Consider the following 15,556-nt stretch of genomic DNA (forward strand, 5'->3'; position numbering starts at 1 on the left):
AATAATTATAGTTACATAGCGACTGCAGTAAGATTATTATATACAAAAAAAAAGATGGAAAGATTCTGAAATGCCTGCGGGGAGGAATGATTGGTGAAGATGACCTAATTTGCAAACAGGGCCAAAATGACTTTTTAATCAGAGAAAAGACAATAACCACATTTGTCAATGACTGCAAACCCTTTATGGATTTTTTTTTATTTTTTGCTGAAAACAATAAATTTGTAATCTTTGGGTTTGATGATTAGAAAGTTTAGAAGATGAAAAGAAGGGAGCAATGATGTAATCTTGCAGTTTTTACATTATTATTTTTTTAAAAAAGTCTCTAATAAAAATTACCTTTTGAAAAAAAACGCCTAGTAATGAGTGTTTTGAATACAGGTAGTCCTCAACAGACCCCCCTCCCAACAGACACCCCCCCGCAAAGCTACTTATGACCTGTTCCAAAGTTACAGTGTCCCATTTCTCCCCCCCCCCCTGCATGCAATCTTCTGACTGCATTTTGGGTGCTCAGCACTGACATGCATTTACAGCTGTTTGCAATACCTTGAGGTCACATGACTGCAATTTATGATTATTATTTTCTTGTCTGAAAAAGCATATTTACTTCTAGTTACTGTGTGGGGGGGGGAACCCACCCCCATCATAAACTTTGCTTTATGACTGCTATTTTCACTTTATGGCTGCTTGCTGCGGCAAAAAAAAGGGTCATACAATGGGGTCCCATTATGTGATGACCCACTTTATGACTGTTATGACTTACAACTGTAATTGCCAGGCTCGTGAATTACGGTCGTGAATCGAGGACTACCTATAAATATTTGTAGGTAAATTTTGTTTTTGTTGTCCAGGGGTAAGACTGATTTTTCTTTCAGGAAGTTGCAATGAAAGACTGGTTTTTCCTCACTGAAGCATGTCTGCTTTCTTGTTTTTCTGTCCTATCGTCTGAACCAACTCTTAGTGGTTGGTTCATTAAGTGCAACGCAACCACACGTACTAACAAAACTAACAGTGAAGACGTCTTGATGCTAACTGCAACGAGAGCGGAAGCCCCTGCCTTTGTCTCACTGGGAGTTTAGCCCTGCTCTCTTCTCTGCCTCTTTTCCTTTGTTTTTGTTCTCTGACAACATCTTTTATCCTTCTGACAGATTCAGGTTTCTTACTACCCTCCTGGGCAATATCCAAACTCCAGCCAGCAGTACCGGCCCCTTTCGCACCCGGTGGCTTACAGCCCCCAGCGCAGCCAACAGCTGCCTCAACAGTCCCAGCAGCCTGGTAAGTTTCCGGAGGAGCAGCGTTCAGGCGGGAAAAGTTGGGGTGGGGGTGGGGGTGGGTGGCAGCCGATCCTCATTCAGGGAGAGCTAAGCCCCCTTGCCCTTTCTTGGAACCCGAAGCAAGTCATCCTATTTATAGGGTTTGAAATTTAGATGCATTGAAGATCTTTGTGAGGGCAAGTTTACCTCAGCCATAAGGCGCGAGCAGGATTGCATATGCCTTAAACTTTTGCCTTCTGTGGATTCTCCATGCATTTGAAAACTCGAGCCTGAAGGGTTGTCTGTGCTTATTGAAAACCAATATTTTGGAGAGAACTCGTCAACTAGAGTTGACGAAGCAAGGAGGATCCGTTTAGGCGTGTTGAGTTGAAATCTGTAGGAAGCTGGTTTTAAAAGCTGTAATGGAAAGCTGCTGCTGCTGTTGCAGCAGAACTTCAAATGTGTTGCTGCAAAGAAGGCACAGTTATAGTGTCTTCAGTGGGACGAAGATAGCAAAACTGGATACACATTGGGCTAGAAAAGAGACTAGCAAAAGTGGCAAATATCCGTAGCTCAGGTGTAGGTTGAGGGTGATGGTTCATTCTCCGAGCTTGTGGGTTGGTTTCCAAACATTTCGGTACCACACTAGGTAACATCTTCAGTGGCGTTTAGGGCAGGGGTTTCCAACCTTGGCAACTTTAAGCCTGGCGGATTTCAACTCCCAGAATTCCCCAGCAAAGCTGGCTGTGTTGTGTCTCGTCCAATCTCACCTCAGCCGGGGTCTTCTTATCTGCTTCCGAACACGGAAGAAGAAATACCTCCAGCCCCCAGCCCTGGCTCCATGCCCAGACAGGCTGAAGAAGAAGAAATACCTCCAGCCCCCAGCTCTGGCTCCATGCCCAGGCAAACGGAGCAACTAGACCCCTCCCCCTCCTCCACAGCATGTGAGCCTGAGGAAGGTTTATTACCAACAGCTGCCGACTGGAGTGACCCTCGCGTCAGAAGACTTGATAGGCGGAGGCAACAGAAGGAAGGGAGGGGCAGGCCTGGATAAGTGCTGAGTCATGGAGCCACATCTCATGGCCTATATAAAGGATCTGCTTTCTGGCATTCTCTGAGTCAGGCAAAGTCTAAACATATCTTGCTGAAGTCACTTTCTGGTCTCCTGCCTGCCTTGAGGACTTTGCTAGGACTTTGGCAGAGCTGCAGAGGCACACCTGATTCGGATTTCCCTGACCCAGCCGTCAGCGGAGGAGTGGGACACGACAGGCTGGGGGATTCTGGGAGTTGAAGTCCTCCAGGCTTAAAGTTTAGGGGATGTTAGTGTTCTTCTGTTTATAAGTGGGGGTGTCAAGTGGGGGTCTTGCGATGGGTCAGCTGTGAGTCATCAGTGAGTCTTGTGATGGGTCTTGTGATAAGGATAAGGAAAGACTAGCTTAAGTTTCCGTAATATCTGCGTAACATGGCAGCTACATCTTGAGCAAGTCTCCTGCAAGAAGTGGGCAGTATTTGAATGGTTAGACACTACTGTTCGCTGTTTAACTTTACAAGGGATTGCAGGGGATGGCTGCAGAAAAATGGAGATGCCAGCAAAAGGGGTCAGGCTGATTTCGTTTCAGGCTTTCTGAGGGGCGGGGATGAGCTAAGTACAAGTAGTCCTTGACTTACAACAGTTCATTTAGTGACCGTTCAAAATTACAACGGCACTGAAAAATGTGACTTACGTATGACAGCTTTTTATAGGTACCTTTGCAGCATCCCCATGGCCACGTGATCAGAATTTAGACGCTTGGCAACCGACTCAAATTTATGACGGTTGCTGGGTCCCAAGGTCATGTGATCAGCTTTTGTGATCTTCTGACAAGCAAAGTCAATGGGGAATCCAGATTCACTTAACAACCGTGTCATTAATTTATCAATTGTAGGGATTCACTTAACAACAGAAATTTTAGGCCCAATTGTGGTCGTAAGTCGAGGACTACCTGTAGCAATGAGAAGGGTGGGTTGGAAAAAACGCTATGACAAAATTACCTAGTTTACTGCTGTATTTTAGCAATGGGTGGGGGGCACATATGAGTTGCAGGTTGCCCATCCCTCAGTTAGTAAGAACTTAACTCATGAGAGTTTTTTTATCTTATACCAGCAGTAGAGTGGAGAAATGGTAGAATGTCATGACTCCACAAAATGCAAAGTTTTTTTCCTCTAGACCAGGGGTGTCAAACTCAATTTCATTGAGGGTCACATCAGGGTGTGTTTGACCTGGGGAGGGGGGTATGTGTAGCCAACTTGATGTCACTCATGTCAGAGGCGCCTGTGGTGGCCCGAGCGCTCTGCCAGCGAAAATGGAGGTTGGGAGGGCTGTGCGTGTGTTTGACCTTGGGGGGCCACAGGCAGCCTTCCCAAGCTCCGTTTTCGACTGCAGTGGCCTCCCGCAACCATCTGCCAGCGAAAATGGAGTTCGGGAGGGCTGTGTATGGCCCTCATGAGTTCTGTTTTCGGCTGTGACAGCCACCTGCAACCCTCTGCCAGCAAAAATGGCTGCATGCAGCCCTCCCAAGCTCCATTTTCACTGGCAGAGGCACCATGGGCTGGTCCTTCGCTGTTTCCAGTGTGACCCTGCGGGCTAGATCTAAGCACCCTACGGACCAGATCTGGCCCCCGGGCCTTGAGTTTGCCACCCCTGCTCTTTTAGAGAGGAGGGAGCCAAGCCCACAACAGTTGCAATGTCAGCAGCTGTTGCATTTAGCCAAGGTGCAGTTTGACTCTCATATCAGCTGAGCTTCTTTGGCTTTCCACCTGCTTAAACATTTATCAGTTCTGAAAATCATACTTCAACAGTGCAATTCCCTGGTCAGAGAATGGCCCACACCATCCACCACATAAGTCAATTTTCCTATGTATTCTAAAGAAAGGTGCTGAAGTAAAAAATATGATTAAGATATATACCTTGCTCTGGAGGTGGCTAAGGTAGATAAAATTATGTTCAGAATAGCTCTCCTTCCATTTGAGGGGGGAAAAGGAGGAAGAGGAAACTCCCAAGGGTTCCCTCATCCCATCTGAAAGGTTAAATGTGCTCCATGGACACCGAATGCAGAGTGGCTGACTGCCAGGCTTGAACACAGAACAGAGGCATCCCACCTCTGGGCCCCAGCTGTAGTGTCATAATCGCCCCTCTCTTATTACAATGCAGGATTACAGCCAATCCTGTCCAATCAGCAGCAGACATACCAAGGCATGATGGGAGTGCAGCAACCCCAGGGCCAGAATCTCCTCAGCAACCAGCGCAGTGGCATGGGTAGCCAGATGCAGAGCATGATGGGGGTGCAGCAGTCCCAAAACCAGAGCCTCCTGAACAGCCAACGGGGAAACATGGGCAGTCAGATGCAAGGCCTGATGGTCCAGTACACTCCATTGCCTTCGTATCAAGTAAGTGGTGCCAGAGATGGCAAGGAAGAAAAGGGGGGGGAGAGTCACAATTTTGGTGTTACGACACTGGGGATCTGGTATTTAAAAAGTGGATGGGATATAGTCTCTACATGGCTTGGAAACCTTCAGTTGGTGTAACTTTTTTCAGGAATCCAAAAATTAACTAACCTGTTTAGGTATGTTTAGGAGGAGCCGAGGTGGCATAGAGGTTAAAATGCAGTACTGCAGGCTACTTCTGCTGACTGCCGGCTGCTTGCAATTTGGCAGTTCAAATCTCACCAGGCTCAAGGTTGACTCAGCCTTTCATCCTTCCGAGGTTGGTAAAATGAGGACCCAGACTGCTGGGGGCAATAAGCTGACTCTGTAAACCGCTTAGAGAAGGCTGTAAGAGCACTGTGAAGCGGTGTATTAAGTCTAAGTGCTATTTATGTTGCTATGTTATTTCATGCAAAATTCACAATGCCGGTAATCCTCCACTTAGGACCATAATTAAGCCTGTAATTTCAGTCGTAAATCATGACAGTTGTAAAACAAATTACCATGTGACCGCACCCAGTTTAATGACCTCTTTTTGTGACAGCCTTTAAGCAAATACCATGGTTGCTAGCGAACTCATTGTTCTCTGTGGAATGATTTTTGCTGGAAACCGGAAGCAAGCACTGGTTTCTGGCAAAAGATGTGGTAAATTGAAGTCACATGAACATAGGGTGCTTTGAATAGTCATAAACGTGGGCCAGATCCTGAGTGCCCAAAATGTGGTTGGTTATGTGACCGAGGGGCAGGGAGACATTAAATCCAGCTTTTAAGTCCCTTTTTGGGGGATCCATTGTAACTTCAAATGGTTGCTAAACAACCAGTCATAAGTTGAGGACTATCCGTATAAATAATTACACTGAAAAGTAGGAGCTAAGGAGTGGAAGAGAACAGTTCAGATCTGGAAAAATAAAACAAAAAACCACTGCTGCCGGCCAATGTAAATAGAGACAAATCTTACACTGGTGGCTAATTCCATATTTTCGCTTAGAAATAAGTCTGTTGTTCTCCCCACAATTTATTTTTTTCTTTATTTTTAGAAGTCAACTTCTAGAAGGTTTTTCCAATGATGATACTGTAACTGCGTGCTAGCTATTGTATAAATTGAAAAACTTAAACCACCTTTGTTGCATAGTCTACAAAATGTATAATCAGACATCTGTATTCCGTGCAAGAGGTTTTGCTTGCCAACATCCAATGACATGAAATGTGCATAAACACACAGTTTGCAAACTATTCAGCATTTTTTTTAAATGGACTGTTGCTTGAGAGCCCTCGTCTATCTGTAAAATGAATTTTGCATTGGTCAGAAATATTCAAGTGAACTGCAGTCAAGGGCAACAGTGCATGACAAAAACCAAGCACTTGGTTTTAATGCCTACCTCTCCAAACCTTTGGCGACTTAGAACCCCCTGCTACCCAACATAATTTTTTTCACCTGGATCATTTCACCTGCTCACTGCCATTTCTATAGTGGAAGATTCCTGGGAAGTACAGTAGCTCTTGGAGTACAATTGCATTTTTAATGCGGCAAATAAGGCGTTGGTAGGCTGAGTTTTCATAAATTGGGGTTTGTTCCTGGATGTGGATAAGATCTGAAAAATAAGAGCGCACAAGACCCTGAAAAGGATAAGGTAGAAGAATGGGATGGCAGATGAGTTGGGAGGAAAGAGTGAGTGTCATATTGGGTATAGTGTGCTTTGGCCACTGTAATATAAAGTCTATTTAAAAAAAACACACCACATAATAATTCCTGCCAAATCACAAATCTTTTCAGAGCTTAGAGACTGAAAGGGGAAACTGTAGAGGTTACATAGATATTGGAGAGGAATAACAGAGGGACCTTGGAGGTCTTCTAGCCCAAGGAGAGGAACCTGATGTTTTTCCGTTTCTCGAGCTATACTCAGATCTACTTTCAAGGCCTTTTGTCATTTCCTCCAAGATCATGTGTTCTCTCCTTTCTGCAGGACCCAGTCTGGGTTGATCACCGAGACCAGAGGTTTTGTCTTCCGAGGTTTTGGACTCGTGCTGGAGCCTATCTTCTGAAGAATGGGATGGGATCTGAAGATGGGCTCCAGTACGAATCCGAAAACTCAGAAGAGTTTCCCGGTGATCGACCCAGATTAGATCCTGCAACATTATCCTGGGCTTCATTCATTCCTTTCTGTCTTTTAATATCCCAAGCAGGTACCAGTGGCGAATGACTCTCAAGGTGTAGTCCAACAACCCTTTCAGCAGCCCGTGTTGGTACCAGCAAACCAGTCTGTGCAAGGAGGTCTCCAGGCCGGAGGGATGCCCGTCTATTACAGTGTTATCCCCCCAGCCCAGCAGAATGGCACCAGGTACGAGCAGGAGCCAAAACTCTACTTAACCTTTATGTTTTGCAAAGATGTCCGTTCAGGATCATTATTTTCTTCCAAGAATTCCCTTAAATGTATCAGCCAGGATTGCAGAGAGACAGAAGCTCTGCATCAAAAGCACCTGGAACAGTGATGGGCTGTTGTCTTTTGGTCTGCATTCAATTAATGGAAGGGCTGTACTCATTTTTATGCTATGCGAATTAGTTTGAAAGTTTTATTACCAGAATTCAGGTTCGTGCCTTTTTTTAAAAAAAAGGAATTGATTGATTGATTTAGTTATCAGATTTATAGCCTGCCTTTATTTTGTGCAACTCGGGGTACTGTACATAGCAATCCAGCCTTCTATTTTCCTCATAATAATAAACTTGTGAAATGATCTGGGATGAGAGAGAGTGACTAGGCCGCTTCCATGCTTTAGGAAGGATTTGAACTCACAGTCTCCCAGATTCTAGTCCAGCAAAAGGGGGAGAGGGAGAGAAGAAGGGGAGGAAGAGGAGGGAAGGAGAGGGAGACCGAGTGAGAGAAGCAGAGAGAGAAAAATCTTCAAAAATTACAGAAAAGTACAAGGTCAGAATAAATTTGTTGGCATTTATTAAAAGTTTTCGTATGTTATACTTCTTTTTTAAAAGAAATTTCCAAAGTAATGTACTGTGTACAGTTTAACCCAATGATGAATTATAACCAAAGGCCATCTAAAAAGAGGTCAGGAGAGAATGGTTTACAATTCTCACAAATCTATCAAGCTTGGAAGCTTCTGTGAGGCAATATTATTTATTTTGGCATATTTGCCATATATATAGACAAATTTTCATTTCTGCAAATTCTAGTTTCTAAGCATTAGAGATTACCATTTTCTCTCTTGGCTCCTCTGAGTACAGAGCAAAAAGTATCCTGCTCCAGCCCTCCTTGGTTTCTTTAGAAGCCTCCACAATCTTAAAAGATTGCTAGTATTTGTGTCCTGAAAATGCACAAGTTCCTCAAAACGCATAAATCCTAAAAAAGATTTACCTGGTCGAATTATCTGAAGATCAGATTTTTATCCTCAGACTTTGTTCTCAGCAGATTCATTGGCTACCTCTTTTCATTTGGCTAAGTTTGATCTAACTAATTTCCTTTTATACTGCTAGACCTCTCTGGCATAAGCCCAATAGTAGTAACCAGAGAAAGAGGAAATACTGTGTGTATACTGTTCCTATTCTCTGAAGCAGGGGTCTCCAACCTTGGTCCCTTTAAGACTTGTGGACTTCAACTCCCAGGGTCCCTCAGCCAGCAAAGCTTTGCTGGCTGAGGGACCCTGGGAGTTGAAGTCCACAAGTCTTAAAGGGACCAAAGTTGGAGACCCCTGCTCTGAAGCACTGAATAAGCATCCCCTTAATTGAAATCACCCAAGTAGCATTAGACTGGTGAAAATTGCTGAGCAAAATAGGCCTTAGGAATGACCTTCTATCAGCATAAATACAGTTTTATCTCCATCATGATGACAACCTGCTCCAATTGATGTCCTTTCTCTCTCTCTTTCTAGCCCTTCTGTTGGCTTCTTGCAGCCTCCAGGTACAGAGCAGTACCAGATGCCCCAGTCCCCTTCTCCTTGCAGCCCACCTCAGATGCAGCAACAGTATTCAGGTAAGGCCGGGCACTTTACCAGTAGAAACAGCAAACCTGGGAGAGCGTGACTGATCTGCGTATAGTACACCTGCCTCCTCTAAAGCCTATTGAAGCTAGGTTGATAGAAGTCACCTGTGGCCCAAAAATGGAGGATCCTCCTTGACCTTCCTTGGCAGAGAATTCCAAAGTCTGGGAACAATGACAGAGGAGGCCTTCACTTGCATTTGCATCAAATGCAATGGAAATTAATGTGTTCTTCAGATCGTAAAGTCTTTCCCAACAGCTTTATCCAAAATTATCAAGTCATATTAAACCCTAAATAATGTTCCCTATTATGCCTGGAAGATGACTAGTAGCCAATAAGGCTGTGTAGATTCCCTTTTTGAAATGCATTTCACCCTTTCATTGAGTATAAATGCCCCATCATTCCCCTTACAATTAGGTCTTGTTGATCTCTGGTGCTCTGGATTAGCTAAGGTTTCTGAATCCTTTTGAAAAATACCTGTGGTACATTACCAGTTAGGAAGTAAGTGGTAATTATATGAGGTATACTATATATAAGCAACTGAGGGCCCAGATTGTTTAGTCTGAAAACTGCTTAGGGCCGTAAAGCACTGTGAAGTGGTATATAAGTCTAAGTGCTATTGCTATTTCTATTGCTAAAGATGTCCCTAATCCAAACAGGCTGTAAATAAATGTATGGCCAGATACGGAATTTTTAGGAGGAATATGTGCAATGTGCACACCTTAGCTGTGAAACATAGCCCTGGAAATCACTGTAATTTGTCTCTCCAGTGGCTGATTCCTGGACAAGATCCAAGATTCTAACTATCCCATGCAGGTGCAAATCCTTATTCAGTACATTATTATCCGGTAACAACCTATATTTGCTTACCTTAGAGTATTTTGGAAGCTTGAGGTCAGTCCGGTACTATATACGCAAACTGGAGAAACATCATCGTTGTCATTGCCCAATTATCCCTGCTCATGTCTTTTGCCCATCCATATTTTTTCCCTGCCTAACCCTTTTGGGTTTAGGCTGCTCTGGACTGCCAAGAATTTGCAAATGTAGACCACATGTACAATACCATCTCCTAAAGATGCTATAAAGCCTGTCCCTCCATTCTGTCCCATAATTTTCTGGAATGACTTGTAGGAACCCATACTGTACATGGAGAGAGTTTGAATCTAGTAACCTAGATGTTCAATTTGGTGGATGCTCCCTTGGAGTCAAAACATAATTTTATGAAAACGCCTTGAAGTATAGCTAGAATCAGAAAGCTTTTTAACACCGATTTGGCTTTTTGTGAAGGAATTCCAGATAAACTTTCCAACAAGCTTCTGGATTCCCTAATATTTTGTTTACTTCCATGGAGCCCAATCTGTGCTGCTCGCAATATAAAGAAACAAGATAAAAATACAGAGAAGGTAAACAAAAATACAGAGAGGGAAATCAAGAAGATGGAACATCCAGACAATCAACGCCAAAACATAGGCAAATTATGTAAAGCACATCTAACAAGGGGCTCATTCCAGTCGACCGAAGCCGGGAAAAACATCCAGGTTTTTTAAGGTTTTCTGGAACACCATCAGGGAAGGAGCCACACAAATTTCTAGGGGAAACTCATTCCAGAAGGGAGTCACCACCACAGAGAAGGCATGCTTCCTGGGCCCTGAAACTGTTTAATTGAGAGGATCTCCTCAGGATATGCCCATTCTGTTGGCTCTTACTGCCCAGGGAGAAACTATGGGAAATAGGCATTCCCTCTGGTTGGTCCAAAACCCCCTGAGGATGGAAGGAAAATTAATTCCTTGTTCCAGAAGCCTCTGCTTAGTAGACCCATCCTATTTTCTGTGTAGTGGCTGATACCATCCTGGGTGGCAGAGAGGGCATCACAATGGGCCTTTATTAAGTGTTGTCCTTTGTGGGTCATTTTCAGAAGATGTTCTTGGTTATGGCCCTCTGCCAAGCCTAATAAATTAAGGTCAATTGTAATTATAGGTTTTCAATAATGAGTAAAGTCTAGTCTTTGGCAGCAAGCAGATACGGCATCTCGGATGTACGGTTGTAAATTATATAGGTGTAGCATTTTGTCCTTTTGATCTTTCTTGTATTTGACAGCAGAGGAAGATTTTTAACCGAGCAATCATTTTTCTCACTGTGACATCGAAATGGGCGGGTCTGAGACGCTCATTGTTGCCAGTTCTGTGCAGCAGCAGTAATTTCTCTGTTGAATGGGGGCCCATCTGGTTTTATCCCTGCAGCTTTCCCCCAGCTATTTTCCTCTCTGCCGTGTATGTGTGTGTGTGTGTGATGGTTCAAAGACACTGCAGTGATGTGAAGAGGTTTCTGGGTCAAGTGCAGTTTCCCCATTTCCCAGGGGAGAGTCAGCACTCCCACACTACTGAGTGGGAGCCAGTTTCACAACCCCAAAAGCTGCAGGGCCACCAGATGGCCAGTCTGAATGTTACATTCCATCCTTCCATTCCTTCAAGGAGAAAAAAAAGGAAGGAAGGAAGGAAGGAAAGAAAAAGAAAGAAAGAAAGAAAGAAAGAAAGAAAGAAAGAAAGAAAGAAAGAAAGAAAGAAAGAAAGAAAGTTAGTTTTCCCAAAAATAAGACCCTGTCTTATATTTTGTTGAACCCCAAATAAGTGCTTGGCCTTATTTTCGGGGAGGTCTTATTATTTGGAGGCTTGTGGAGCAAGAAGGGGTTCCTCTTGTCATCTTAGTTGATTTCCAGCTCTGTCTCCCTAACCCTCACCAGAGGAAATGACAGGGACCGGCTATGCATTTAAATATTTTTGGGAGGGCTTATTTTTTTGGGGGGGTCTTATTTTAGCACATGTGCTCAAAAGCCCAATTGGGCTTATTAACAAGGGATGTCTTATTTTTGGGAAAACAGGATAGATAGAATTCTTTATTGGCCAAGTGTGATTGGACACACAAGGAATTTGTCTTTGCATATGTTGTCAGTCTATATAAAAAGAAAAGATACATTAGTTAAGAATCATAAAGTACAACACTTAATGATACTCCTAGGGCAGGGGTCCCAATCTTTTGGACCTCAGGGACCATCAAGTCCATAATTTTAAATCCTGGGGACCACTAATAGTAATCCAGCGTGCTGCTTGCTGAAGCACCTGGACTCCCAGTGACGGGATGGGGTCCTTCAGGCACTGTCCCTCCTCTCTCTTTCTCTCCCACTCCCCTCTCTCTCCCACTTATTCTCTCATTCTCTCTCCCCCCCTCTCTCTTTCTCTCTCTCCCACTCATTCTGTCACCTCTCTTTCTCTCCCCCCTTTCTCTCTTTCTTTCTCTCTCTCTCTTTCTCCCTCCTCTCTCCCCCCTCTCTTTTTCTCTTCCCCACTCATTCTGTCATCTCTCTTTCTTTCTCTCTCTCTCCCCCACTCTTTTCATGGGCCAGCCAATATCTTGGGGCTGAGAGGAAGTCAAGCGTCCCCCCGAGAGACTGAGGTGCAGGAGCACCAACAAGGGATGGAAGTAACTTGCAGCTTTGGAGCGCAGCCCTCGCCGGCTAGAATGAGATAATGGTGCAAGGGGTGGGGTGGGGAATGGCGGTGCAAGCGGGCCGAAGCAACGGGTGGTGGGAACCCCAGGCTGTTTCTTCCCCCAGCACTGGTGGGTTCAGGCTTCCTGTCGCCTGAACCCACCAGTGGCTGTCCCCGCCCCTTGCCCTCCCTTCCCAGTCACTCCTCGCCTGGCAAGGGGAGGGGAGAGGGGGGAATGGAGATTCACTCCATATTCCAGAATGGGAGCAAAGCTTCGTCTCTTGCTGGATCTTTCTCTCTCTCCCCCACTCTTTCTCATGGGCCAGCCAGTGTCTTGGGGCTGAGGGGAAGCCAAGTGTCTCCTCGAGAGACCGAGGTGCAGGAGCACCAACAAGGGCCGGAAGAAACAGCTGCGAGATCCAGCTCTCGCTCTGGAATATGGAGCGAATCTCCATTCCCCCCCCTTCCCTTGCCAGGCAAGCAGTAACTGGGAAGGGAGGGCGAGGGGCGGGGACAGCCACTGGTGGGTTCAGCCAACAGGAAGCTAAAGCAGGGGGAAGAAACATCCCGGGGTTCCCCCACCCATTGCTTCCGCCTGCCTGCACTGCCATTCCTCCACCTCTTGCACCCTTACCTCATTCCAGCCGGTGAGGGCTCTGCTGCAGTGTTACAAATTGCCCGAACCTCCCTCAACAGGGGAGATTTACAGCCCCACCATGAGCTGCTTGGCCAGTCCCATCTTCCAGAGCTCTAGTCATGGGACTGGCCATTGCTTATCCCAGAGCAGCTCCTCCACCCAGGTGCGCCACGGACCACCAACATTTTCTCGCGGACCACCAGGGGTCCGTGGACCACCGGTTGGTGACCGCTGTCCTAGGGTACAAATAAGCAATCAAATCATACTAGGAAACAATCAATCAGAAAACCATCAGTCTTGTCTCAGTAAGACAATCAATTTCAAAAGCTTACCCCAAAGCCTACAAAATAAGAGCTGTTTATGAAAGCCAAAGTTGTTCTCCTCCCTGTCTGCATTTTCTTCTATATGAGAATCGTCCCTTGAAAGTTATGCAATTTATTCAGATCCTTTACCCTTTCTGTACATGTACATGGATATATTCATTCTGTTTCTTGTTAAGCAATCTGGAAAAAGAAGCTGAAGTTTGAACCTTGGGGGAGGTAAAGTTGCTCCCCTGTCATCCATCTCAGGCAATTATTTTTATTTTTTAAGTGAGTTAGTTTAATGTCCTTAGAATTCTTCTGGCCCCGGGAAGCAGCTTCACTAAACCAGGACTGCAGAGAGACAGAAACTCTGTATCAAAAGTACCTAGAACAGTGACGGCGAGCCTTTTGAGCTCAGAATATCAAAAATTCAGAAACTGCCTAATTTATATTTTATTGGCATGTCCAAAACAAAACAACAACAAACAAACAAATGAGAAACAATTTTTTAACATATTTGTTTATTTTTTAAAAATACAGTCCAATCGTGTGTGATCCCCAGGAATTACTGCTTACTTTCAAGTGGTGGTTCTTTGTTTTCAAATGTTCTTCTGCAGCCTCGGAAAACTGTCCTCGGGCAATCTTCGGAGGCTGAACAAAAACATGGTCTTTTGGGGCAACTTTTGACAGGGTCCAGAGGCCGCACAAAAGCTTAAATTTGTCTGTGGAGATTCTGAGTCATCCAGGTCCCCAGCCAGCAAAGCTGATCCAGGTCATACCGGCAGTTGTCTCAAAGGTGCTTTATTCCAAAGGCAACTGGACTGTTTTTTTCCTTGAGGAAGAAAAGGACAACTTGGATGAGAAGCAGAACATCATCATCATCTTCCTCAAGGTAAAAACTGTCCAGTTGCCTTTTGAAGAAAAAGAAAAAGCACCTTTGAGACAAAAGTCTACCCTATTCTCACACGGCCTCTGCAGTCTCCAAAAATCACCTCAAAAGCACGCCCCATTCTCACACATTTTTCAGAGCCTCCTGAAGCTGAGCTTGAGGCCTTTTATAGGCCTCTCACACAAGTTCTGAGGGCCATGTGAGAGGACGCCTCATTCTGGCATGGCCTCCACAGCCTCCGAAAATTGCACAAGAACAGGGTATACTTTCGAGAATACCTACTGAGTGTTGGTGAATGCTGACATGTCACTCAAATGTTCTAGTGAGTCTTTTTAACAAGCCTGTGACATGCTTGTCATCACTGATCTGGAAACTTTGCTATATCCAGTGCTGTCTCTCTCCCACTTTTATCATCACTGAAATGAGCGTTGATTAATGTGGTGTTATATGGCTACTGCTGCTCATGATAATTCTAAAACCAAAGCAAGTGTAGCTCATTCCTTCCTGAATAGACTGAATTCTGGAATCATTTTAGGGAAGCAAACACCACCTGAGTTTTTGTCTTCACACTTACCATAGGCAAACTGAAGTCAAAGACTGGCATCCAAAGGGAAAGATTTATCTATTTTCACAGCCGTTGATTTTCCACTAAGAGCCATGTGCTTCCTAGCCTGTCTAACCTTACCTGTGTACCCTTCCCAGCCTAACACTCTTTAGATGTTTTACAGCTGTTCCAGTTTAATTAGTATTCTGGAAATTGAATCATGGCAGCTGGACTTCTTTTCTTTTTCAGTTTGAAATGTTTCTTTATCAGCCTATTCAGATTAGGTGAGAAATGAAACCACCCCGGAGGACATCTGTGGGATCTCATTAACCAACTTGCTCAGATTGAAGAAGCTACTTGGATAAGCAATGAAACATTTCAGACAAAAAAGAAAAAAAGAAAGAAATCTGGTTGCCATGACTCAACTTCCCGACAACTCTGTTGGATGATTGAGAATCTGCATTTAACTTTCTTGTCCGCAGCAAGTTAAATACGTCGATGAAGATTCTCAATCACAACAGCCTTGCGGAGTAGCTGCCAGTTGGGATAAAGGCCAATGCTTCCTGGTTGCTGGACTGGGATCACTTGAATTCCCAGACCTCCTTGGAGGAGAAAGGTTGTTGGATGCTTTCTGATCTGGTTGCAGGCTGAGATTTGGGGCAGAAATGGCCTGGTGGTCATCTCCCAATGTGGATGGGGAGAGTGGCATCCTGCTGACTTTGCCTTTGACCAATCACAGATTTGGAAGAACCCCTCATTCTGTTGACATTGATGTTCCTCAAGTGAAGATGAACTCCTTGAAAATCTATGTATCCTGTTTTTTATATGAATAAGAAGGTTTGGGGGAGATGTTCTTTGGAGCTTGCCTTCAGAAGTTCTGGTGCTTCATCACTGGGAGTTTAAAGAAGAGACTGGACAGTCACAGGTCCGAAATGGTGTAGGGTCTTCTGCTTGAGCAGGGGGCTGGACTAAAAGACCTCAAAGGTCCCTTCCAGCT

General features: G+C 44.7%; 1 protein-coding gene across 10 annotated transcripts in view; it reads left to right on the forward strand.

Annotated features, from left to right (window-relative positions):
• R3HDM2 (R3H domain containing 2) overlaps positions 1 to 15,556 on the forward strand; it is a 189,469-nt gene that overhangs the window by 160,075 nt on the left and 13,838 nt on the right. For 6 of the 10 annotated variants that reach the window (XM_058167083.1, XM_058167082.1, XM_058167089.1 and 3 more), the window contains 4 exons: positions 1,149 to 1,275; positions 4,444 to 4,679; positions 6,897 to 7,054; positions 8,595 to 8,695. In XM_058167083.1, coding sequence (XP_058023066.1) covers positions 1,149 to 1,275; positions 4,444 to 4,679; positions 6,897 to 7,054; positions 8,595 to 8,695 — 622 coding nt within the window. The remainder of the gene's footprint in view (positions 1 to 1,148; positions 1,276 to 4,443; positions 4,680 to 6,896; positions 7,055 to 8,594; positions 8,696 to 15,556) is intronic. The other 4 variants (XM_058167085.1, XM_058167091.1, XM_058167090.1 and 1 more) reach the window with 1 other exon arrangement.

Source organism: Ahaetulla prasina, chromosome 2, assembly GCF_028640845.1.
Source record: "Ahaetulla prasina isolate Xishuangbanna chromosome 2, ASM2864084v1, whole genome shotgun sequence".
Lineage (NCBI taxonomy): Eukaryota > Metazoa > Chordata > Lepidosauria > Squamata > Colubridae > Ahaetulla > Ahaetulla prasina.